This window comes from Dermacentor albipictus, chromosome 10 (assembly GCF_038994185.2).
Source record: "Dermacentor albipictus isolate Rhodes 1998 colony chromosome 10, USDA_Dalb.pri_finalv2, whole genome shotgun sequence".
NCBI lineage: Eukaryota > Metazoa > Arthropoda > Arachnida > Ixodida > Ixodidae > Dermacentor > Dermacentor albipictus.
The window spans coordinates 33,339,386-33,366,570 of NC_091830.1; the positions used below are offsets into that span (position 1 = coordinate 33,339,386).

Consider the following 27,185-nt stretch of genomic DNA (forward strand, 5'->3'; position numbering starts at 1 on the left):
GCTCCGGTCTCTCTGGAATGCTTCTTTTAAACCCTTCGAGGACTGGAAGTCGCGTCATGTTCGACCAATGGGAGAGTCCGCTCAGATGACGCCGTTTTCAGCCAATGGTTGGCGCCCGTATCGCGTTGTCACACCCGGCGGCTCTCTGCGGTCTTGCCTCGCAGACTTGCAATGCGCTTCTTCAAACGAGGAGAAGGGGAGGGTTGCTCATGCTCCATTGTCCGAGGCCCACCTGCTCCCGGTGCTACGGCCCCACAGCGGTAGCAAATGCCTCCTTCAAAGGCGAAGAAGGGTGACGATTGGGCTCTATTGTCCGAAGACCCCTTCTAATCCCGGCGGCGTACGAACTTGTTTGCAAGTGTCCTGCCTCAGGAATGTGGCACCCCTGCTTCTGCATTCCTCAATTAGCTGTGCTGCGATTCGAAGTGGTTTGGGGAACTCGAAGTAGCCTCAGGAAACGGCGCCATATCTAACAGTGGTGGGAGTAGGCATGGGCGAAGGCTATTAGCCCTCGGTACACGCAGACTTTGTACTGATCGCAGATCGCTTTCAAGATAGGGCCCGGGCGGCCGCGCTATACACAGCGGCAGCCCAAAAACGCGCCCCCTCTCCATCCACTCCCCCCCCCCCCCCACCCGATGCCATGCGCGCGGCGTAATACGGCGTGCTTCCTCACCGCTTTGCTCCCTCGCGCGAGCGAGATTGAGCCACCATATCGGCTCTACCCTACGCGCTCTCACTTGCGCATACATCATACGTCGCGCGGTGACGATGTTATCGCCCTTGCACTTTATACGGAACACCACGGCGATGCCTGTAATGTCCATAATGTCCAACATGCCTCTAATGTCCATACGATTGCTATCGCAATTACAAAAAAGAATTTGCTTACTAACCTGTTCGACTGCAGGGTAAACATGTTGCACTGAGAATTCATTTAGGCTATGTTCTTTGGCGGCTGAGGACTAAGACTATTAAAGGATTTTGAATACTTGCACATCAGTAACGATTCAAGCAATGTTGCATGTCTGGGTGGTGTCTTGCCATTTTGCATCCCACATTGCTTACTGGCACATACTCTTTTCTTTTATATGTACAGGTAAACATGTTGCACTGAGAATTCATTTAGGCTATATTCTTTGGCGGCTGAGGACTAAGACTATTAAAGGATTTTGAATACTTGCACATCAGTAACGATTCAAGCAATGTTGCATGTCTGGGTGGTGTCTTGCCATTTTGCATCCCACATTGCTTACTGGCACATACTTTTTTCTTTTATATGCACAACTAATTTTTGGCCGCCAATGCAAGCTGCGGGAATTCTCCGTAGTCCTTGTAGCATTACCTGCTATGTATGAAACGGTGTGTGAAACATCTCTGGCAATTTCACTGTCTTGTTTCCATCTTTAACTTGGTACTCTCAGTTCACTCCGAGGCTCCTAAGCATCTTAGCAGAACATATGCCATTCTTCATAGTTGGTTCAGCAATAACCATCCCACTTCCTCTTGGAACCATGCTGCTACCACGGCCCAGTTCCAAGCAAGTAAAGAGACAATGCCAAGACATGCAGGGTTCCTTTTATTCGCCCTACGCAGTCATACATATATATAAATCTATATACAACCGTATATATATTTATATATATGTACATATAAAACACAATTGGCAAATACTTTGCTTCATCACAAATGTGCCACATGTTCATCGCCTCTAATTAATATTAAATAAGCACTCCACGAAAAAAATGCACGTCATATAATGAGGCAAACATATGCATAGAAATGCAACTCAGCAGGGAAAAAAAGAGGATTGGCAAGCATACACAATATGTTTCATTGACGCAAGACACGCGGCACTTCTATCTACACACCAGCATTCGAAAGGTCTTATGTTCTGCCCTTTGCCTGTTCTATTTGGCATGAAACTTTAAAAAAGAAAGCTCTTTGGGTGATGGAAGTTTCAGCCTTGTAGAGGAGTTTATTGCTCGTCGAAAACCATGTGGCGATACCAGGCACCTCGCTCTAGTCTATGTTCAAGAAATGTTTGCAGTGTCAAATGGTTTGATTAGATCAGACAAAGTCTCGGGCAACAGGCTCATAAAAAGGGCTTTGCTTCGTCCAAATACTGGCAGAAATGAACACCAGCATTTAAAGCGATAGCTAGCACACAGATAGACAAACACTGCCAAGGCAGCATTTCTCACTCTAATGCTAATGAGATACCTGGCACAAAAAGAAGCAAATAAAACGTTTCCCATTCCTTTGCACAATTCCATCTTTCTTTTTTCAAAGTATGGTAATGAGAGACCACTGTGAAATATGAAGCGACTTTCAGGCATGCATATAAAAAGCACTACAATAAAAAGTTTGGGAAGGATCACGATGAGCTGTGCCTAACTTGAATCAAGCATATGGCCATACAATACCTGCCATGCACCAAACAAAACTTGAGCACTTGAGCAGCTAGCGTATGTAGGCAAGTGACAGCGTAATTTTTGAAACTTGGAAGCCACTAACCACATACTGTCAAAGCACCATTACATAGCTCAAGCCACACCCTGCAGCTAATACAGCTAAGCACACCGAGTTGCAGCTACCATGAGAGCTGAAGCTTGATACAATCAAATTAGCTGCCTAATATACCTAAGTTAAATGCAACATTATATGGTTCTTCAACAGGCTGTGAAGCTGATTGCCATGAGGACATCAGAGAAGGAGGATGACTGTCACTTAGAAGGATCGGAAGGGCTCCTATGCTTAGAAAAAAAAAACAGGATATACTCCTTGGACGGTGTTTAGTATAAGGAGCTTATTAACATCAGTGAGGCCAAAAAGAAAATTGCTTTGCCAGTAGCATACCTGAAGTGCAATGAAATAGTTAAGCTCAGTTACTACCATGTTTTGGATGCTCCCGAGGCAACTCAACACTGTACAATAACGTATATATACACAAAAAAAGAAGAGGAAAGAAGTACAGCATTAAGTATAAGTACGCTTAAACTCACAACCTGATCCAACTATCCTCAGCAACTAAGGCTTCTCAATGTGAAATCACATAGAAGACAATCTTGAGAATAATGAAATTTTGCCCGACGATTTCATGCTCGCACAAAGTCTTGTAGGTATGCAAATTTTAGTAGTTCTTGTTGAAAGTAAATTGACAGTTTCAATTTCACATACCTAGAAGCTTTTTGTACGTGAAGTGTACAAGTGCTCAAGATCCAGGCAATGTTCTGTGGACAAATGCACATTCTCCCCACTTAACACTGCTTTGCCAACACAACGAACACTCGGTCCTGAAGACTGCCCATTTCAGCCCATCTCAGCTGCTGCACAGAACTATTTCGTAAATCGCTCCGCGAACTGGCTATCACTAAGCCACAACTTTGTAATTTTGATTGGATCGTTAGCGTCATACGCAGTACACCGCATGAGCTTAACGTACGACTTCAGGAAATTGTTCAACATGCATGAGTGCCCGACAATGGTCAGGACACACAGAAACGTGCGACAGGAGTTTGTGAAATATTGCCATAAGTAATTCCATTAACGGCCAACTGAATGAGTTGTTGGGATTTTGCATGTGGTGCAGTGAACTTTTCTTTTGGCATTTTCAAAGCCCATACATGTGTGAAATTAAAACTGCCCAGTGAAATGATGTCCTAGTTCCTGATTATCAAGAATTAACTGCTATCGTGGCTGTTCTGAGGTATCCTGTGGTCCACTGCTAAAGGGCACAATTCATTAGAATTGCAGCACCAACTTATCACTACGACAAGGTGGTATCCACTCTGTCGAATTTTCATACAAGCTGCGATATTCTTAGTATGAATATATCTTCACATTGCGTAAGATTGAATACTAAGCTGGTGCGCTCTGTTCAGAGTATTGTGCTCTGCAAGTGAATACTGCATGCACGCACGAGTGAAATGGAGTGCCGAGAAGTACAACATTGGTGCATAACACACCAGTGACTGATGGCCACAACTTATTCCATTACTCTATAGTCAATGTACTCCTTCTTAGTCAAGGTGAGAAAGACAAAACTGTTAGACATATGTGGTTCCAATTGTGCAAACAAGGTTGGACAGGGACTGTTAAAATGCCAGGGATATTATTCAATACTCGTCCAGTCTACATCATACTCTATACGACCTCATCACTGAGAGTCATTACAAAATTATTTGCTTTACTTGAGTGGTCACATATTGTGTGCAATATGCACTTATGACTCTTGCATTTAGTTCATTCTTGGCCATAATTTTTAGGTGAAGTAAATTTCAATACGAAAATATGCATCTTGCAACCATGGGAAATTAGATGTCTCTTTGTTTCAAAAAAAGTTTACACAGAAAGAACAAGAAGTATCTCCTATTGTGTCGCATAATGTGCAGTGGCCAGACATGTCCAGAATGTGCATAGCTCATACAAGCTTCCACTAGATAAAAAACTTGTGTAAAAGTTCTGCAAAGCATTTAATTACGCTACATTTTTGGGAGCACACTGTAGTTATCCACAGTATTAGTTCATAGGTGCCACTGACAGCAGATAGAAAACAAAGATGTATCTGTAAAAGCCGGCAAGTACTATCATCTACATTTAAAACATGAATATAAGCTGCAAAGTTGTTTGTCGAAAAGCACCACACAGAAATCACAAGAGTTGGCTTCAGTTTTCTGTGCACGATGGAAAAATGTGCAGATCAATGGTCCAGAACAAGAGTCACGAGTTTGTGGTTTCTTTTTGCAGAAATGGCACTGAAGTACATTGCGCAACTTTAAGAAACAAAAGAAAGAAGTGATGGAAGCTACCTCTGGGAGCACCCCTTTGGCATATGGTGTGCGTGCCCCAAGAAAAAGACAAATGCGTTGAAACAACACACTCTCAATGTGTTACTGATGATTGCGAGCGTTCCTTTACAAGGTGCCCGTGTCACCATAAATGGCGTTTATCACGAAGATGCACTGAGACAAGCCGGCAGTGGCAGACGCGGCAAGCCATCTGAGCTTTCGGGCACCCATTTGGCAACGTAACAAGCTATAACACTGACAAAAAAAAATGACTTGAGATCATACAATGTTCCACATCAAAATCTGCTCCTCTATGTCAACTACATAAACATATCAAGCTGCTTCTCTACTTTCGGTAGTGCAGCATTATCATTATGATGCAGCAAATCACTGCAGTCATATCTTAATGGAATAAAGCCCATATTTTTTTGGAGTTTCTCAGTATAATGAATGGAACTTTGTTCAGCTTTCTCATTTCAGTGAAATTCATATTCGAGTCAGGTTAGGTTGTGTAGTGAAGCAGCGGACTGCAGCAAAAGCCTTCCATCACATAGTGCCTCCCTGTCAAACCAAAATAAGCATCTAAAGCTCATACATTTTGGTTGTACCATTACACAACTTCGTAAGTACAGAGAGATTGCAGTAATATTATAAAAATAGTTCCTGTTGGTAAACCAACTGAGCAATTTAGTGTTAACATTATGATGGATTTTCTGCTACATCCAGTGGATTCTCACCTTGTTTAGCAGCAGAAGTGCACATTTAGCAGATATTTCTTGTATTTTGTCTCAAATTAGGGAATTTAGAAAAATACTTGGCAGATTTCAGTGGACTGCAAATGTCTCAGTGAACTTTACATCAGAAAAAAAAGAATAACATCGATTGGGTGCCTCAATTTCTCAATTTGAAGGCTACAATGAAATGCATTTTACACATTTCTTTCAGTACACTCAACATTGTGGAAGCATTTCTGGAAAAACACAGTTAGCAATTGCTCTTAACATGAAAAAATAGTTGCACACTATTAGATGTGCCTTTCTAGTATTAGTGGCATAATTTATTAGAAATTAATGCTAGTCTAATATTTTAATTTGTTTATTTAGTGAAGGTCACCTTGTTTGCTATATAAAATGTTTATGGCAGGTTTGAGGCTAAAATCTTTGTCCATGGAGTACGTGGGGATGTACCTAGTGTATTAACATGATTATCTGCAGATTATGGGAGATCAATGCTGGTTCAGCAGAATGTAAGAATAGGCTGGCAATAGTGCTTGCAGTTTTACCAGTGAGCTGCGAAAGTCCACCCAAGAAAAGTTTCAAGTGCTGGCATTACTGAGTGATCATATTACCACAAGTCCTTATGTAATCTTGTCATGCGTTATCTTGCAACAGCTTCATAGAACAAAATAGCAGCGAGTGACCTTGCTGCATCAAATAATGCTGCACTACACTAAGGACAAAGGGAACAACAAATATATAAATGATGAGCACAAATATCAACACATTGCTTAAAAAAATAATAAAATGCACTCGTAGTGAAAAATGAATATACTGCAGAGAGTTTAGAGCCAGACCACGAAAAAAAATCCCAAGTGCAAAGTCTGCAAGGATGTATTGCCACTACAAATAAAAAGTAGTAATAAAAAGTGCCACTGCAAACACACATGTATATGTTGAACCACTCACACACAAACTTCTATTCCACATTTCAGCATGGATTATGCTAGGAGTAACGCTTAGGCCATTTTTTACACGAAAAAGTATAAATAAAAATTGTTTCACTACAATGAAGTGAAGACATCTGAAAAAAGGACAACTGTAGGCGCCACGTATTGGAAGGAAATGGTTACAGCAGTCTTCCATGCAAATGCAACCTTACATCACGACTGCTGCTAAGAAAGAAAATCTGCCATAAAAGGTAAGACATATATTATTGCTTGTCTCCAGTATTTATTTTATTACTGACAACAGAAACCTGATAGAAAATAATGTTGCCACAAAGGTGCAACCACCTCATCTATTTTGTTTCCTCTCATTTGTAAAGCACAGCCTTATGTGAAAATTGACTACTGTCGTGTCCTCAGCTCGCAAATGCCAACGTGAAACCAGCAAAGCACCAGTACAACAAAAGTTTTCGCCATTCTCTACTGGTTTTAGTCAGTTCAGCACCAACTTCGCTGTCACTATTACAGTGGTGGAACAGCCATTTCACCTTTGGAGCAGATCTTGGCACAGCAAAAACTACCTGTAAGGATGTGATAGTACGCTTAGAATGTTATGATTGTGACACCTTACAGCTGCACGCATGTGCATAACGGGGAACCATGGACTATCATCTATCAAAGTGATAATTTTATACCTCGTATCTCTTACGAACTTTAATTTTGTGCCAATGTGATGCACTCGCACACACTCAACACACCTCGAGTTTTTCTTTTAGGTGGATCCAAAGTGGATGAAGTCCACCTATAATGATATGAGTGATGGCGAGATCAAACCTGTCTTCCGCTACAGCAGTCCAGTGTTCGAATTATAAGGCCAGGACAGCGTGTGTGCTTCTTTCGTGCAAAAGTTGCTCTTTGAAATGCCTGGACTCTGTGCGCTTGTGCGAGTTTCTCACATTCTTCCCTCATGACAGCTGGTACTTTGAGATGCTGCTAGACTGCAATGCCTTCGTGATCGGCTCATATTTTTTCCCAAAGGAATGCGACATCTCCAACATGGCTGAAATCTGCCTGCAATGCTATTGCATTAAAACCTGATTTGGCAAGGCGACAACCACTTTTGGTTCAGTGTCCAACGTCCACATATATATGTGAGGTACGGTCTCTAGTTTACTTAAAATACTCTATATATTGAAGCCAGCGTCATGTGCATCGATGGGTCATTAAGGCTAAAAGTTACCCGATTAGTTTCACGAATGTTTAATAGAATGGTTTTCCTTGCCTGCATATCGCAGTATAAAGCTGCTTCTAACATTTAGACTTGGAAGATATGTTGCAAGTTTGGCGCATTTAGAAAGAGCAAGGAAAAAAAAGCCCTTTCAGATGTGTGCCAATCTGACGACTGATACATCAATGACAGCGAAACCATAGAAGAGGGTTCTCCCACCCTTTGGAAATACTGGGGGCCCGTTTGCTGGCTCATGGCCTCGCCCAAACTCAGTAACAGCTGCTTCATTTGAGCGCAATAGTGATTGGCTATTTAGCGATGGCTTCCACAAAGGCTGTGTTGCAGCCCTAAAGTATCAGCAGTATCAAGTATCAAAGTATCACTGCAGCCATACAAACTCTTAGCTGACTTCTAAAGTGCAGCTGGCATAATGTGAGATGAGAAACGAAGTGCAGATTACCAATTTCTTTAAAAATGTGCATTGAAGTTGTCTATTCAAATGATATCTGCACAAGGCAACTTTTATAATCACTGATCATCAGGCTACAAGGAAAATTCAGGGTTCCAATACCCATTGCTTTGCACTAACATTTGATTTTGATTAGTCGCACACCCATGCTTGCCCCATGAAAATTATTACAGAACTTGCCTTTTACATCATTTCCATAAATAATATCCACCCAACTAGGGCGTTTCACAAAGTACATTACTTAGGATGTGTGTGACAAAATGAATTTAGTGAAGACAACCACAGGTTCTTTCTAACGTGCACAATCTATCCAGCTTAACTGTGCAGGGTTGCAAGGAGGTTCCTACTCATATGTGACGTATATGTCAGCAGCTGAATACATGACTTGGAACACAAACAGTCCTAAAACAGGACAAAACAGGAAGAAGCAAGTCAGTATACTGGGCACTGTCTTGGGTCTTGTTTAGGCCCACTTTGATGCTGATTGTTTTGCAAGTCAGTACTAGCTCACCAACACACGTGGTTGAATAGTACATATAACAAGATATTATTTAAGTGGAACCACGAACAAACATGCTAGACAATGTATGACCAGATAGTATCTGAAGCTTGTTTCCGATCCAACATCTGCTCTGTACTGCACTGGTGTAAGAAATACCAAACTGCAGCGCAAACAGTACAAACAAAAGGACCGTACAGTGCCAGTTCATTGGAACATCCACTTGTAATAAATGCAACAAATGCGTCAAAACAGTATACGAACCAATGACTTTGGCTATATTTAAGGCTATGGCAGCTTTCATGACTTTCAGAATTTAAAAAAAATTAAATTATGGGGTTTCACGTGCCAAAACCACTTTCTGATTATGAGGCACGCCATAGTGGAGGACTCTGGAAATTTTGACCACCTGGGGTTCTTTAACGTGCGCCTAAATATAAATACACGAGTGTTTTCGCATTTCACCCCCATCGAAATGTGGCCGCTGTGGCGGGAGTTCGATTCCGCGACCTCGTGCTCAGCAGCCCAACACTATGACATCCAGAATGATGACAGCTATGTGCTTTAGGTTTTGCTACAGAGCCAGCATAACCGGATGGAGGCATTTGTTCTTGTGCTTCATTTTTTTGCTCAGACTTGGTGCAATTTTATTGCTAAAACCTCATTTTGGAGCAGGATGGTGCAAAGAACTGCTCCTTGTGCGACTGACATGGCTGTTCCACCACTGTTATTGTATAGAGGTTGGCAATCTTTCTTTTACGTTTCATGTTTTCACCGGGTGCGTGACCTCGGCATTCAAACATTTCAAAAAGACAAGACTTTCCTGCACATTAACCATGGTACAATAAAACGCACTTTGGAAAACATTCGCCCAGAAAGTTGTCATATTGTGTCACATTGTAATACAATGCTATACAAAACATAGCAAAAAATGCGGAAGGATACGAAAAAACGATCGAGCAGCACTCGTGCCCGTAACTCAGAGTGGCAAGCAAAAGAAAAAGCAGTCGAAAGCCGAGGAATGGAAGGGTTGCAAAGGCCCGACACAGCGATAAAGAAAGAGCTAAGAAGCACCAGCGGGGATTGCAGAAGGCAGAACCGAGGACGAATCATCACGGTGGCACTGCTATTTACAGATGATGCACTTTTTTCTTCTTTCTTTTTTTCATGTCCCGACCGCACAGGCACCTTTCTTTCTCTTTCGTGGCATCTGTGTGTGGGAGGCTGTGGTGTATGAGAGGCACTGAGAAACTGGCGAAGTCGTGCGCTGAGGCACTCAGTCTTTGACGAGACGATAGATGTGATGCTGGGCTCCGTGAACACTCGTGGAGACTTCAAACACGTATGCAATGCAGAGAAGGGTCTCCTGGGTGTCTCGATTGGTCACGACCTGTACACAGATTGTGGAAACAAAACTCAAGTGTCAACACAAAGTGAAGTTTGTACTCAACATCAACTTGGAGATCTCTCGGTGCAAGCATGTCGAACACATCTTGGGAGTGCCTAGAGACCTCTACAGCCAGCACTGGCTCCTAGCTTGAATTTGCGCTTAGCTTGATGACATTTAAAAATAAATGCAAGGTAACACAATCCAATCCGTAACTCGTAATCCAGGTAACCAGATTGCAAGGTAACCGTAATCCAGTCCGTAACCCTTACGGGTTACGGACTGGATTCCATGGGAAGGGAAGCATAGCAGGGGGCGGCAGAAAGTTAGGTGGGCGGATGAGATTAAGAAGTTTGCAGGGACAACATGGCCACAATTAGTACATGACCGGGGTAGTTGGAGAAGTATGGGAGAGGCCTTTGCCCTGCAGTGGGCATAACCAAGCTGATGATGATGAACATAATCCGACATATACGAAGGCATTAAAAATTAAATTATAGGGCTTTACGTGCCAAAATCATGATCTGATTATGAGGCACACCGTAGAAAGGGCTCCGGAAATTTGGAACACCTGAGCTTCTTTATCGAGCGCCTAAATCTAAGTACATGGGTGTTTTCGAATTTTGCCCACATGGAAATGCGGCTGCCATGGCTGGGATTCGATGACCTTGTGCTTAGCAGCCCAACAAACCACAGCCACTAAGCAACAACGGCGGGCAATACGAAGAAGGTATCCGAAAGGTGAATGAAATAGAATGAGTCAAGCAGCAAAAGAAATAAAGAAAAGAAACATGATGAATATAAAGCTGCATAAAATGCATGTACAACAATGTAGTTATATAACACCTGCTTATACATAAGCCCATTTAAAACATAAAAGACTCACTGACAAACATGTATCTGTGAAAGCAAGACATTTGGCAGGCGAGAGCATCATAAACAATGACAGCACTGAAATTGAGACAATATTTTGGAGGAAAACAGCAGAGTTCGGAATAAAATTGTGCCGCATAGGATGCCCCAGTTACTTCCACTGCCCAGCTAACGAAGTCAACAAGAGAGTGGCACAACGAAGTGTCCACTCTCATTACACAAACATCACTTCCGTCTGCAACTGCCCACAGCTTACTTCCTTACGTTTAGCCTTCCAATGCAGGGCAATTTGTTCTCCTTATGATCCTCCACTGCTCCTGTCTTGTATTTATTGACTCCAACCTATGGCCACAAGTTCTCTAATATTATCACGCAACCTAATCCCCTGCTGCCACCGACTGCGTTTCCCTTCCTTTGGTATCCATTCGGATGGACCACCACTTATCTTCTCTACGTATTACATTACCTGCTCAACTCCACCTCTCCCTCTTCAGCCATTTGCATAATTACATCAATTTGCTATCTAAGCTAGACTGCCATCTCCCTGTCATTGCTAGGCTTGTATTGATGTCATTGCTCGGCCATTATGATGCAACACCAGTGTATGGATGCTTTAAAACGCTCTAGAATAAGCCTACTGCAATGTGCCTTATGAACTGGGCCCACACTAATGCATGGTTGCCTGCCAGTTGGGATCAAATCAACCGAAGCAAAATCGATGGGTCTACTGTAATTGGTTAGTCATAAATATAATTAAATTACAGCGATTGTTACCAAGTAAAAGAAGCAGTCAATAGATTACAAAACCACCAGAATGTTATCTGATGACAATTAATTACGTGTAATAGATTACATACAAGTCTCATGGAGGGCAGCACACATTTCTTCAAGCCAATCAAACATTGTGGATGGTGTGGGGCTTAAGCTTTGCCTTGTGGTATTCCAGGTGATATTTTGTGTAGTGTAGTGATGCCATTTTTAGTCAAGATTTAGGTGTCATCTGAGCAGTTCTGTCAGGCAGTTGCCAATCGAGGCATTGATGCAGCCACCAATGCCAACGTACATCAATGCTGTCCACATTATCACTTTTCAATGTCCAGTGATATGGCTATTGTAACAAGGTGTTAAGTTGTGTAAGAGTGACCACACCGAACCCAAATGTAGAACTTGCCCAGCGTATGCCACATCCAACTAATAAGTCACCGTTGTAAGAAAAAAAAAGTCATCATAAATTTCTGCAGAACGAAGGTAGTTAGCCATGCGCAGTTTCTTCATTTCTCACCTGTAGGATTGTGAAGTTCTCGAGGACACTGTTCATCATGTACTTCTCAGGCAAATGCTTCAACTTGTGAATGAAGTTGATCATGTATTCACACATTGGTGATCGATGAATTCTATACACGAAACGGCCATTCTCAAACCTTGCATACTCAGTCTGAAAAGAGGACGAAGAAAAATTGGAAACGGTTCCCATGAAAAGTGGTGGCTTCAACATTCAAATGTTTTTTTGCACGCAACGTTTATTTTACTTATGCGTAGAGTTACGAAGGAACACAGAAATGAAATGTCACTGTTTGTGCCATAGTTCCTACACGACTTCAGCTATGTGCTAATCTTTAGCGTTTTACTGCTATAATCTGATACACTATATATGTATTTGCACATTTACCTTGACCCTGTATATAGTCTGAATCACCAATTAAAATGTGTCAAAACATGTGTGACCAAGAGAGAATTCAATGCAACCATACTCGTATATTACTCAATTAAGCAGAAACAATTATACACAAGAAGCAACCTGCAGAAACATTTTTTTGTTTTCTTTTGTTCTAATTAGGCTGCTTTACAAAAAGTGGTTTGGCTTTGCAGCAATTCATAGTGCATTTATTATGCAATTGTTGCCCATGGAAGTGGCTTCACGGTTGAGTGAATGTATTGCCCTGGAGCCAAAACTGCAGACGAGCTTTATAAACGTTTTTTACTCCAGCTTTGCAGCTCAACTTATCAAATTTGTGGTGTGGACTATATGTGGGGAAAGGCTGCCTAAAAAATCTAGATTTTTGTTGCACCTTGATAAAACTGTCCACATTAAATACAAACCCAATCACACTATAGCGAATAAGGAAAACCATTGTACACTTTAACCCCATTAGATCGAAGTAGAAGGGGGAGCTGAAATTACTTCATATCAGTGAAATGCCGTTAATTCGACCTTCGTAATACGGAAAATCAACTAATTCGAACTCGTCCTGCAGTCTCGGTAGGCGTATGCAATATTTAATGCAATCAAGCTCTCATTAATTTGCTGCACATTGGTTAATTCGGACTCTTAGAGCTAATCGAGTGCAGAGTGCGGCGAATAAGCGACGCATGTAATCATCAGGCTATGTCTTCCCTCGCTCACCTACCATCGCAAAAGTGCTCGTCTTTTTTTATTTTTTAGGTTCTTCCATTTACAGCCCACAGGTAACCAAATAATCATTCCAGCCCATCATTTTTCCCGCCACATGCATCCCAATGCTGTGTATCTACCACGCACCCATTCCACTACATATCAACATTTTATTTTTCTATACACAGCCCATAAATGGAATACCCTTCCTTCTGACATCAGCCTAATCACTGACATTTCTCATTTCAAAGCTGCCATCGAAGACCATCCTTCAAGTCACATTACCTAACCTGACATGCCGTTTTTTCAATATGTGCCCACCCGTCAGTAATGTCCTGTTCAGGGACCTTTGAGGTATAAAAAAATCATAAGCTAAAATCGTACGCGAAAGACCACAATGCTGGTGCATGGCGGCCTTGCTGCAAAAAAAGTCGCAAGGCCTTCGCCGCTGCGAGCGCTAATCAGGCATGAGATCTGCAGCTTTCGCACTGCTCTTGTGCAAAATAGAAGCAGTATCTGCTCAGTCATTCAGTAAATAAAAGCGTGTTGACGTAGTAAGCATTCGTTCAATGTTTTCTTGATACTGATGATAATTTGACGTTGGGTTAATTTGTAAATTTTTTTCGGTCCCGTGTAGTCCGAATTAGCGTGGTTTTACTACTACTTGGTTAGATTGACTATTGCATTTTACTGCAATTTATGCCCAATGGTGCACACAAGCTTAAATGTGCAAAAATGACCGCGGCTCCACGACCCATTCAATCACTATGCATCCACTTATGCGATGAAGTTATTAGAAAACAACAGCAAAAGACTCTCTGACATGTACAACAAGCAACATTTTAGCAACTGCCATGATGGGTTTCACGGTAGCCTCCCCTGTTCCAACGTAATGAGCGTGTGCTTCCACTTTCCCCTTGGGCCGCTCATATTGTCATGAAACCAGCGAAACAGTGAAGCGGTCAAAGGGTTGACGTGCTGCAACGAGAGCGAAGACTGCTATATTCGAGCAGCTGAGGCGGTATTCAGCGACAGTTTCACTTCTGCGAGATTACACAAACCCGTTGAAGCATATGGCCGACAGAGCTTGGCATAGCGCCAGAGACATGTGTTCACCCTGTGAAAGCGAAACTATCTGATCCGCTGCTCATAGCCCTATCGCTGCCCTGCCATACGAGTGCGCCGGTTTGGCTCGGCTGCCTTGTGCCACTTTCACGCAATCTTGGAGTACATGCCTAGCTGCGCCAGCCAGCACAGCATGCCGCAGTGAGAGAGAGAGAGAGAGAGAGAGAAATGGAGGAACTGCGTTTCAGCATACTGCTCATAAGCATCGTCGTCAATATGTGGCACAGCGCAGCTAGACGTGGCATCTGGAGTTGCGATCTCGGAGGATGTACAACCCCACCCACCACCAGCTATATGCGGCATCGAGAGAGGTGCGATAAGAGAGAGTGCTTTATGCAGCTATGCATGACGGTGAGAAAGACGAGTGATGCTCAATGCGGGAATTTTTAACTGCCGTGCCGAGCCACTGCGGAACCCGGCGGAAAGCGATATGCTCGGTGCAAAAGAGTCGGTATTTTCAGTTTCCGAGATGAACCCAGTTTGTTATATCCATTCGCAGAACAATTATACTTTGTTCTAACAAGGATTTAAATACAAGGGCGACTGCATTTACTTCGTTATCTCAATTATTTCGCTATATCCCATCTCGTTATAACAAGGTTCAATGTATTCATGATAGCCGCCTGTTAATTTGGCATGGTTGGCATATCTTGTCAAACGGCAGATTTCTTGCACAGCATGACACAGAACAAAGAAGGCACAGGAGTGCGCTCTGTCCTCCGCGTCCTTTTTTCCTCCTGTGTTGCACTCTTCAAAAAATCAGCTGTTTGACTATATCTACAAGTTGTCAGTCGTGGACCTAAAATGTCATTAATTAGAACACTAAAGGTTCTAATATAGAGATCATGCTGTGCAAGAACTGATCAGATTTACACTGCAATCACTTATATGCACAGACCCACTGAACACATTAATAAAAGCTTAAGAGTTGTAATGACTATACATACCTCAACTTTCTCAACAACCTGTTTCCCAAAGGAGCAGACCTTTGTGGAGCAAGTTATTGTCATGTTGTCATTACTTTCATATCTGTGAAAAAAAAATGAAATAAATGTTATCAATATTGTTATATATGGAAAGGCGAGACTGCACACAAGACTACATAAAACATATTTGTACTCAAATGTAATTGAGTCAACCCACTGACAAAAACATTCCAAGTATAACAAAACTGAGGTATTTGTCATTTCATGTGCGTATTGATCTAACATGAATAAATACCTTGCTTCATTTGCCTTTTAGTGTAATCAATCATAAACAAATACAGCAGGTGAATGAAGGCATTCCTGGCAACACTCGCATCTTTCAAGTGATTCCATCCAAGCAAATCCTGGCAAATCGAAGCAACGTGTGGTACTCACTGACTAGTGACGCCATAGAAGACGCCAGCTTCGTCCTGAATGCTTGTGTTGAGATCGGCCCAGAACTTGACCAAAAAGAAGGCATCCTGAGGACCCTTGTCATACAGTTCCTTAAGGCCCCCCTTCTTCTCGGGAAACTTGTCATAAATTTGCCGGATGTCCACCGCCTTTGGGAGTCAATGAAAGAACCACGAACAACAGAATAAATGACAGATGGAAGGAAAAAGATCAATGTCATTGGAAGGGCCTTCCTACTGTATCTATTTAATGCTACTTAGTTAAAGCTCACCGCAACAGTTGAAGGTATTTTTGCCTGATGCGAAAATGCCTTCATTATATCAAATACAGTAGTACCTCGCTGATACGTTTCCATTATGTACATTTTCGCGGCACCAATGTTCGCAATCAAGAGCGCAAGAAATGACCCAGTAGAGTTACGCTCAATTTTTACCAGTTCGTATGTTTCCGGAAAACATGATTTTTGACACCAATGTTCCGTACGTCGTCAAACTGCGATTGTGTGATATGCGAGATCATACGATCGCATGGAACGATGCAACAGGCAGGTGTATCAATGACAGGACAAGAGAGCATGCAGCATCTCTGGAAGGAATCTCCGCTGAGCATCTCCTTTTTCATTATCACCAGCACCATTGCACCGTTCAATTTCACGACAACAAAGCTTTAAGAAACAGTAAAGACAAGCTGACGCGTGAGATTTTAGAAGCCACGGCAATCGACAGAAGCGGGAAATCTTGCATCAGCACACCATCAATATTACTTAACAGAAAAAGAAAAGGGCTACTTGTGCAAAGACGATAGTTCAACCTAAGGAGTCGAACAATTGGCATACCACACATACAGACACATACACACAAAAAGAGGCATTGGCTATCTTGTGCTATAAAAAGGGTACGAAATCAATAATAAACACTGAGTTGATAGTCCAGCATGAGTTGTCGTCTTTTCCTGTTCGTGTCAGAAGGCTCTGCTGGAAACTAATTTTGCTATGTACATCCAACGAGCTTAGGCACGACTATTCTGTAGAAAACTGGCCGCTATTGCGCAACAATTTTTCTTGGTAAAAAATTGGTGTGCGCCTTAAATTTCTACTTTGTTTAGGAGATTTAATGTCATTTCTATGTTAGTTTACTGCTTTAACAGAGAAAATGGGCACGAGTTTGATTTGAGCGCACTGGAATTAGACAAATACTGCCAAATGAACCAGCAGTGCTTTCTGTCATTATTTTAAATCTTGTTTAATTCGACCCGCCGAATAATTCCATCAATTTAGTTGGGCCCGTCAACTTCGAATTTACGGAACTCGACTGTATATGACATGTTCGCTTCCAGAATACATATTTCGAGTTGCTGAATGAACAAAGTTCCCTTTGCTGTAACCAATATTGCCTCGTACCTTGTATTTAGAGCCTTGTTATAGCTTCACAGTATTCATTTATAAAAGTGTGGCCAATCAAATTTTAGTTTTACTTCAGTACATTCATGTTCACAATAGTGAGGTTGAATATATGTTATCAATATAAAATATTAATGCTTAAAAATTAAACTGTGGGGTTTTGATGTCTAGTGGGCATGGTGGACTTTGAGGGACCACGTAGTGGAGTGTTGCCAATTAATTTGGATTAATTGGGTGTTCTTTAACATAACTTTAATTTGACCCTGTGGCGGGTGAATGTTATAACTGATTTTAATGATTCTTCATGTGTAACGTTTGTCACTAGTGTCTAGATTTAATGCAAAATTCCACTGGCCAATTCAGAGCAATCAATGAACCTATAGGTGCGCATTATTTTTCTGGTATAGAGAAACTGCTCCAAATCAGAGATGGTAAAACAAGGCTTCACTTGAGCAAAGGAAGCAAGAGAACCCATATGCTAAACTGGTTTTAGTGTTACTGTGCTCCTCGAGTTTGTCTACATAATCGATTATAGAAGAGCAGTCAGTTGCCCCATGAAGTGAATGACAGGTCTTTCCGATTTAACATTGAAACAAGAAGCCAGCACATTTTCATTGTGTCAGTACAACAGTATGGCTCCAAAAAACATTCCTATACTGGAAGTGCTTGGAGTTGTTACTGGAATTTGCTGTAACATAACTACGTTTCAAGAAGATGCAAGAATAAAAGTGAGAATTGCTCCTTAGAAATTTCCAGTAAACATCCCGAATTCTAGCACTAGGATTGAACCAACAAAATAGATAAGACAGAGCACAACAGAAATTGGTAGACTTTGTGATATCTGCATCAGTCTGCTGTCTCACTCTAAAAAAAGGAATTTACCTTCTTAGGCCTCTGTAATCTATGCTATAAATTTCAATGCACCAATGGAGTCCTTTCATGCATCGTGCCATGTCCTCCCTGATTACGGTGTACAGTATATCTTCTGCAGCATCAAACAATAAATATTTGGTAACAACAGCACCCTAACTTGTCTATTCAGTTCGCCTGTCTTTAAGCTGGAAGCAGCGTTATGTACAGTGTGGTCCATTGCTAAACAGAACATATAATTGTGAGGCTCCCACTTTGCTGGCATTATTAGCACTGAAGTTCCAGCTTCAACTGCTGAAACAGCCTGGTTACGAGAGAAACTTTTTATTTTGCATCCGATCTTGGTGGCATTATGCATATTTGTTTAGTTCTTTATGATTATTTCAAATACTTCATTTTTAGCCCTGGTCAATTATTTCAAGTGTTAAAGAAACTTAATTAGAAATCACATACTATTGTTTCAGGCCTGTATCGTCACAAATAGGCAAAATAAGTATATAATTTTAATGCATGGGTCTAAAGCTCAGGAGGTAAAGAATGCATGGAAGTGTTTTAAAGAAGTGATCAATCTAAGTGCATTATAATACATAGAAGTTCACTTCTTGCAATAAGGGAACAATGTGGCAAGAAACAGAGCAAAATATTTTAATTTTGAAGACAGGATCTGCTTGTATTTGAACACTTCTCTTACATGCAACTTTCTACTGCAATAGAAATTGATTTTACTTGCTCTGGGTGCTAGGATTGCAACGCTGGCAGATTGCAAGGAATAAAAAAAATTCACTGAGAAAACAGGAAAAAAGAAACTCAAGATGGAGAGTCATGGTTTTACCGAGTTGTTTTTGTTATCACTAGATGAAAATATTCACCCATGAAGCAAGATACATTGCAGATTAGTTCAAAGAGAGTTATTGATTTTGAAAATGTCAGTATTAAAACGCAATTTTTTCATAATTTTCGACCTTTTGCACCAGGCTGTTCCCACCAGCACATGTAATGCAGTACACATGGGTGTAGAAAGTAGGCAATGAGACCAACAAGAAGTAGTTTTCTGCAATACGGTAAACTTCCACACTTTCCAAAGGAAAAAGTTTTGCACGCATTTTACACTCACTGTACAACCAATTTCCCAACTGTATATTCTAGCAAGCAACTACCAAGTGACTTACCTCTAGAAGTGGGTCTGTGTAGGTAGGTGGGCCACCAATGTGCACAAAAAGGTGTTTGTTGCACTGTAATAGAAAGAATGATTAACTCCCATATGTGCAAGCAGAAGCAGCACAAATTTCCTTAAATACTGAAGAAATGGTAACCAGAAACACTATATTCTCACTCTATTCACATAGAAGTCTATTCAGTTAATCGACTGAAAATTATTGAATATTAGTGTCGAAAACTAAGGTACAGCTTCCTTTGCTTTTTTAATTTCGTATACTAGTACCAGTGTCATCACTGTGATGTTGCTTGTCCACTGCCAGCTCTGTAGTGTCTGCGGCTACCCTCGAGCTGCGTTTCCCAATTTCTAAAATACTCGCCCAGAGTATCAGCTAACTCTGTTGGAATTGCTACCTCCCCTGTCCACATACCACTGAGTATAAGGCGCCCTATCAGGAATTTTGCAATCTTTGTTTCCTTGGCCCTCCGCGATGAAAAAATTGGCCAAATTTGGCTTATTGAATGCTCACTTGTCTTCAGAGGGGTTATAATCATTTTATAGTGCTTAAAAATGAACTAGCCCTGAGGAAATACTGCTGAAATGTACAATGCTGCAGTCAGTGCTTATGAAATCTTTCATTCTTGCACCCTATTTGGCATGCCAATCCTCTGCTCACTACAAGACTATTTGCAAACGGAGGTGTGCAAGCTACGGATTTACTTCGAAATTTCTCTTTTGTGCCTTCCTAAATTAGTTCAAAGTTCGACTTACTATTTACCAAGGCTATTATTCTACTAGACAATGAACCATAATATTCACATATCTTGAAAGGGCAAGATTGTAGATGCCACAAAACATTCAATGAAACCATTTCATCATGCTCACACATTAAATGACATCTTCGGCCAGTGTGTCAATGTTTTCAGTGAAGACCATTGTGAATGGTCGCCACTATAAACAACAAACGATGATTGTGTTATTTTGTAGCACAGCTAAGCACCCCCCCCATTCAGCTAATACTTCAGCTCTTTGTAAAGCTTTACTTAATAATGAACTCATGACAGGAAAGCACTTGACTTCCTTTTTATTCTTCATGTAGACTTAAAACACAAGCTGATGTCATTGTGTCTTGATAGTATGTTAAAGAATGGCAAAGTGTTACAAAAGGAAAAGACTTAAAGGAACCAACAACCAATTTTTGTGGTATGCATTTTTTTAGTGAAGTGAGAAGCATACCGATAAGTGCCCAATCCTCCAGAGGTAATGTGGAAAACACTGAAAAATATTTTCATTAGAAATTTCCTCTCTGCAGTTACAATTGTGAAGTGTTATGCTGGAAACAGTGATAGGTCAGGGTGATTATAGCATCTTACATCTCACAGGGATAGCATAGAACTTGGAGGAAGTGTAACGAAAGCAGAAGTAAGAATCCATCTGAAGCAAAGTCACTAAATTCACTCAATCGCCGCTGTCTGCAAGCCTTCTCATGAGATTATCTGGCAATGTAACCGGCCCAGGAGAATGGTGCTGTCTCCTTATATAGTCCACCAGTTTGGTGGCTCACAAGCCAGTATACAGCCCGGTGTTTATCAATAAACCTTAGAGTAAAGAGCCCCTGTTCCAGATTTTCCACTACTGTCTAAAGCCAAAGAGCACATGTATATTTACGTGTTCCTTGTGCATGACAGATGCTACCGTGTACACCTGACTGATGTGCTGCAACTGCCTTGTGACATCATGCCCCCCCTACCCCCCACTCCTGTCGATCACTCTAGGTTCATCAGGTTGAAAAGCATAAGACGTCATAAGCAAGACAACATGACATGGCAAGACGACAGCAGCAACCATGGTTAGGAAAGTGAGGGAGAGTTTGCTAAACAAGCTTTACTTTAACACAACACATGCGGCTGCCATGCCACAGGACTATCTTTTCAATCTGAGCCAGCTTTTCAATGCAAGGTGTTTACGAGTGCTAATATATGGATCTGCAATTTCTAAAAAGTTCTGGTCAATGGGGAAGCCAAATGGTGCCCAATGGGTAAGCTATCCTGTAACCTGATCATCCAATTGCTATCACATTACATGTACACAAGTGCAACCTGACTGGCATGCATGCATCTCCACACTCCAGAAAACATATTGTGATCCCAGCAGGACTTTCTCTTTCTTTCATAACACAATATGGTATTCATTCCCAATACTGCAATGCTCGTGCAAGGATGTAATGACACTGTGCCAAAATGGTCTACTTCAAGCCCACGCAATATTAAAGGGCGCCTCACTTAGCTCAGGAATTAAAATAGGAAAGTGCAGTGTGTAGATCACATAACGATAATCATGTCTGCTAAGTACTATCACACGACATACACTATGAGAACAGCTGAAAATGCAAAAACCTTGAGAGCAATTGTTTTTGAAGTAGACTCTCTTCCCACTACCGATATGACATCACATGCAGGAAAAGCCTACAATGTAATACCCGTGTCACTCGGGCACATTTGGAAGGCCTTCCAGTCAACGGCCTTTGAAACGCCACAACTATAGCGACTCAAAGGAGTTGTTGCGCTGCTACACGGCACTTTTTAAAGGCCATTGACGGGTTTAGGCGTTTCTCACAAAATTGTGTGGCGCTGCGGATCTTTATTTTCGTTCTGATGTCACGAAAAGTTGAACAACATTAAAACCATTTAAAAGCACTATAATTTCTTTTGTGTTTGTTTACACATTAAAAAAATTTGTTTATACATTGCCATACATATATGTTTAGTTTTAAGTTGTTGAGTAGCAAAACTGCGGCAACGTTTGCGCCGCTCGATGCGGCTGCCGTTTTGGTGTGTGTTCGCACATGTCAAGTGGCAAAAATACTTTATTGAATAATGAATAACACTCATATATAGTATTTTTAGAGCATTTGGTTTGATTTGTTCTTTCTAACCGCGAGTCCGAGCACACTGTGAACGAGAGGGCATGTTCGCACTGTTTCCACTTCCGTTGCTCAGAGGCGATCGAGATTTCGATAAAGTTGTGGGGTACTCTGTTGACTCGATAGACTATTGACTTGGCGGCCTTCGAAACCGCCCATGTAGCAGCTCGAACTTGACCTTTGAGTCAACTGACTATCAGTTGGAAGGCCTTCCATACGCCTGTGCAACATGGGTATAAGAACAGCATGCAGCAGCGCAAACTGCTTCAAAATTCACGCGAAATGCAGTGGGCAAAACTACATATGGAAACATGCCATGCAGCCAGCAAAGAAGGTAGAAAAAAAATGGAGCCAGAAGGTCTTCATGTCACTGTCACATAGGCGCTCTGCTTTGATATGTGAAAAAGGTAGGAAAATTAAGTTTGTGAGCAGTGGTCAAGCCACCGAGAGAGGGCCTCAACTATGTAGAGGGTACATCACCTCATCGTACTGCGACCCCGCAACATTTCAGTTGCATCCGTCTCGGATACTACAAAACGATGAGCAAAACGTGAACAAGGTGAATGCACGAGCAGACGTTTCGACAAGTGTACTTGTCTTCTTCAAGGCGACGTACGCTTTTCAAGGCGCCGTACGTTTTTGCGTACGTCGCCTTGAAGAAGAAGTCCACTTGTCGAAACGTTTGCTCCTGCATTCACCTTGTTCACGTTTTGCTCATCATCTTGAATTTCCATCTCCCGCATTACCCGTGTTTTCCTCAGATACTACAAAGCCATTCTAAATGTTCTTGCACAATGCTCTCCAGTGGGCACTTTACACGCACTATACTGTATAAACAAAATTTATTACATGGCCTTTGAGGAGACCTTTGAGCACTGCTATTCATACTTAAAATAGCGCCAAACAATACGGACAAGAGAGGACACAGGACGAGCGCTGTGCTGTGCCGTCCACAGTGCTCGTCCTGTGTCCTCCGTTGTACGTGTTTTTTGGTGCAGTTTGAAATATGAATGATCTGTACCAACTAGCTCGCACCGAAACCCTTCTGAGTACTGCTAGTTTACGTTATAATAACACATCATTTTCTATTTACTGTGTTGTTAATTGTAGCTCCGGACCACGTTGCACTGGGATGGACAAGGCTATTTACTGTGCAATTGCGTGTTCCTTGCAGTTTAGCAAAGAAGGCCACGGAAGGGGCGCAGTAGTTACCGTATCCGTGTCCTGCTGCAGTTCCATGAAGGCGGAGAACTCGACGAGGCGCAATTTGTGGGTGGCGATGGAGCGGCCCTCCCATGAGGGCGTCATGCCGCCGTGCGGGGGAGGCAGCAGGTCAACACCCGCGCCGGCGCTGACGGGGGGAACCTTGGGGCTCTGCAGAGCATAGGGCTGCGACGCGAACGGCTTGACGCTGCGACGATGACAGAAAGAATGTGCGTTAAGGACGCAGGTGTAGATGCGCGCTGTGTTTATTTCAGTGTGGGCACTTGTTATTTATTTCTTAGTTCAATAGATCAATAAATATAACTTAAAGTATAGAGCTTTTCAGCATGTTTAGGTGAATTACCTGAAGAGGCACAGATAAATCGTGATGTACAGGTAGCTAAGCAGAAAGATTCACTTTTCAGCTTCCAAATTATTTATTTCTTGAAATTGTGAAATCAAAATTGAGCGGCAGTGAAGTCATCTGCTTAGCATGGCACCATAAGCATGGCACCACTTTTGGGTTATGAGTCTTTAAAATGTACGATAAAATGCAATGACCTTCCAGTCAACCGTTATTCAAAAGGCTCCCTCTAGCATATCGAAATTATTTGAACTACAATGCCAGTGCACTCTTCACCAGATTTCGGAGGCTCATATCTTATACATGGCGCTAGTCAAAGGATTTCTGCTAAGCAGACACGGATTCTCTGCTGCTTGGCATCAATTATACAATTCAACTCGATCCATAAATATCTAAGGAAAAAGTCAATCAGTGAACCTTTCTTGCCTAAGGGTACAATGTTACTCCTCATGCACACAATTTCAGATTCTTCCCCAAATCGACCTGAAAAGCAGGAATGCTGCTATGTTTCACAGGCGACTATTAAAAATTATTTCAAACCAGAAAGAACTCGCATTTGGCAAAGTGACAGCAATGCATTGTATCATCTCAATCTGTTAGCACCTCACATTCACATGAAATTGCTTGTAATGCAATGGGAAGGTGCGGTGTCTCAATGCACCAGACAAGGGTAAACCAACAGAGAGACGTCATCTACAGCCAGTTTGCACTATGTATTATTGTGTTGCATCAAGAAGAGAGAGTGAGAGGTCTGTTATTCACTGCCAATTTCAGGCTAGATGCACTCACTAACTGGGAGCTAAAGGCTAGAGCTAGCTGGACACTGTCGCACGAGGTCAAAAAATATATGTGTAGTCCTTGAATAAGTGCTGCTACTTCATGGGAAAGTGAGCTTTACTCGGAATACAGAACTAAGACATGCTGAACTGTTGTCTGTGTCAAACTGTATAAGACCCCTTAAACAGTATCTAATTTAAGATTGTGTGAACATAGAACAATGCAGCAGCTTTGACTATAAGAAGATACTCAGAAGTCTGAGGCTCTAGAAAAGTTTCTAGGGAATAAGTTGACCAGGTGGATTTTCGATCAAATTCTAGAAACTCTTGATGTCAGTTTGTATTATAATGCCATCATGCATACCTCCTCTCTCTATATTTAGTTATAATAACCAAGAAAAAATAAGAATTCTTACTCTTCAGAGGTTCCAGGCTGGCCGATTGGTGGCTGCCAAAACTGAAAAGAAAATTGGTGGTTGTTAAGAGCAAATTGCTGCATCACACAGCGGTGTCCACTTGCTCTTTAGAATGAAATTTTGGTATTTTAGCCAACAAATGCAATTAAAAGCAAATCTGATAGTACAGCAATTGGCAATTCCTTTCATTGAACACAGAAAATGATTTCCAAGCATGTAACTCTCACCCCGATATTCATCATAGAATTGTAGAAAGGCTAGTGAATTGATGTCGAGTACAGTCTGAAGCTGAATGCTGAGTAAGAATGATCGCTTACCCTAACAATAAGCATATATTGCAACCAAAGCACAGCGAGAAACAGCTGGTTTTTATAGCAACACATGCACATGCCCCAACTTACAAGCAACACATGGGAGAGTGATAAGGAGCGCCACAAACCACCATGACAGCACTATATTTTATTGGACTGCTCTCCTATTTCTACAATTACTACATTTGTCTTGCACCATGTACATTCCCCATCAAGTATGTATATTTCTGTGGCAACTAACTAGCAGCACATAGATCTTGCCAAGATATTGATTTGTTCTAATTCTATCCACAGATACACTCTGGCAACATGCAAACAAAACAATGTGCACGTACGGTAGCTACTGCTGTCAACGCTCGGCAAACATACATTTATATTTCTCTCAAAGAGATTCTTCCCTACAGATACAGTCTACCTAATCTCTTGAGCTTCTTTTCAGAAAGATTGGCAAAAAGTCACTGCAGTAGAAAGCCACACAGTTGCTGTCAGCGCTGATACAAGAAACGTATTCATTTGATTTCCATAGTTCTTCGCATTTTGGATGCTAGTGCAGGTGGTGCTGGTTCTGGCATTGAACAAGCCTTCCCTCTTCCCTTGTAGCGAAGGTATTAAATAAAAACGTGAGATACATTTACCAGTAAGTCCAAGCCACACAGGTATATTGGTACACTCAGGTGGACAGACACAGGGGCCGACAAAAGTGGTATACTCCACGCAGCAAGAGCCGGAGCAGCGGCACACTGCATCGCAACGCCATCTACATTGGCACGAGTCAAGCGACATGCCTGCAGATAATAAAGGGCACCCATTGGCTGTCTCAATCCCAGATGCTGCCTGTAGATGGCGTTGCGATAAAGTTTGCCGTTGCTCTGGTTCCTGCTGCGTGGAGTATACCACTTTTGTCGGCGCCTGTACATTGACACATTTTCTTTTTTGCATGTGTTTGTCAGCCCTACATGGAAGCCCTCATGGGAAATGGTTTTTCTTGCATTAAATGACAATTTTTTTTCAATTTATTGTCGCCCAATGCAGAATGCTTTGGAGTTTTGTACACAGCTCGCCTTTTCGGGTCTTTGATTCTTCCTCGATAGGAACATTTTTAATCGTTTTAGCTAGCTTACTTGTAAGCACTGTGTTCATGTGTCAACTATAGTTTAATGCAGGCTTTAGAGGTCTATGCTCACATTCACTGTTTTTTGTTTTGCTTTCATGAGTGGCAGCAATTTTTCTCCCCACAATGCCTTCGCCATAACTGTGTAACTACCATGAACCTATCTCCATTGCTTGCACTGTCTATACTCCGAACAGCTCTACTCATTTCTGAATGCACTTTTCTCAGTCAACTGCACAGGACTGTGCAGCCAGCATAATCGGCTTCCGCAGGCACTATTCAGTTTGCAGCCATTTGGGCTTAGTAAATGAGTTAATGAACTTTTGAAAAATTTTGAAAAATCTAGGCAGATTGAAAGTTATCCACCTGAAGAATGCGTTTACGGTCTTCCAATGGAGGCTCTACACACGCATAACAGTATCGAAGGTTCTCTTGCTGGAAGCTGTGTGATGAGGCTGCAGTGTTATAGCCTGCAAAATGCTTACAAACAGGTTTCTCTAAATGTACAGCTCAACTTTCATGCAGCCAATGCAGCTCAGTTTCGCACCAAATATATTAATCTATACCTTTTTTAGGCACCCTCAGAGCCACTGATATTGGGAGCAGACATATCACATTATACTCTCGGCATTTCATGACAACATCGACTCTATCTTGTTTTTGGCACTTCTTATTCACATAAAACTTTATTGTTACCATCATACAAAGTAGACTAGAGAACCTAGCTAAGCTAATCTATATCACCTTGTTGCAACTTCCTTTCTTGATGACAACTGCACAGTGTTGTCCTGTGAAAATGCTATGCACCTCAAGGTATCCCATAGTATTAATATAAATTTCACATTCTTTGG

General features: G+C 41.7%; 1 protein-coding gene across 2 annotated transcripts in view; it reads right to left on the minus strand.

Moving 5' to 3' along the window:
* Positions 1–1,566: 1,566 nt before the first annotated feature.
* The window catches only part of LOC139050676 (transcriptional enhancer factor TEF-1-like), a 57,177-nt gene continuing 31,558 nt past the window's right edge, over positions 1,567–27,185 (minus strand). For both annotated transcript variants that reach the window (XM_070527277.1, XM_070527278.1), the window contains 7 exons: positions 24,913–24,953; positions 23,366–23,564; positions 19,244–19,306; positions 15,788–15,954; positions 15,374–15,455; positions 12,192–12,344; positions 1,567–10,039 (listed from right to left, as the gene is read on the minus strand). In XM_070527277.1, the coding sequence (XP_070383378.1) occupies positions 9,926–10,039; positions 12,192–12,344; positions 15,374–15,455; positions 15,788–15,954; positions 19,244–19,306; positions 23,366–23,564; positions 24,913–24,953 (819 nt within the window). In that variant the 3' untranslated portion in view covers positions 1,567–9,925. The remainder of the gene's footprint in view (positions 10,040–12,191; positions 12,345–15,373; positions 15,456–15,787; positions 15,955–19,243; positions 19,307–23,365; positions 23,565–24,912; positions 24,954–27,185) is intronic.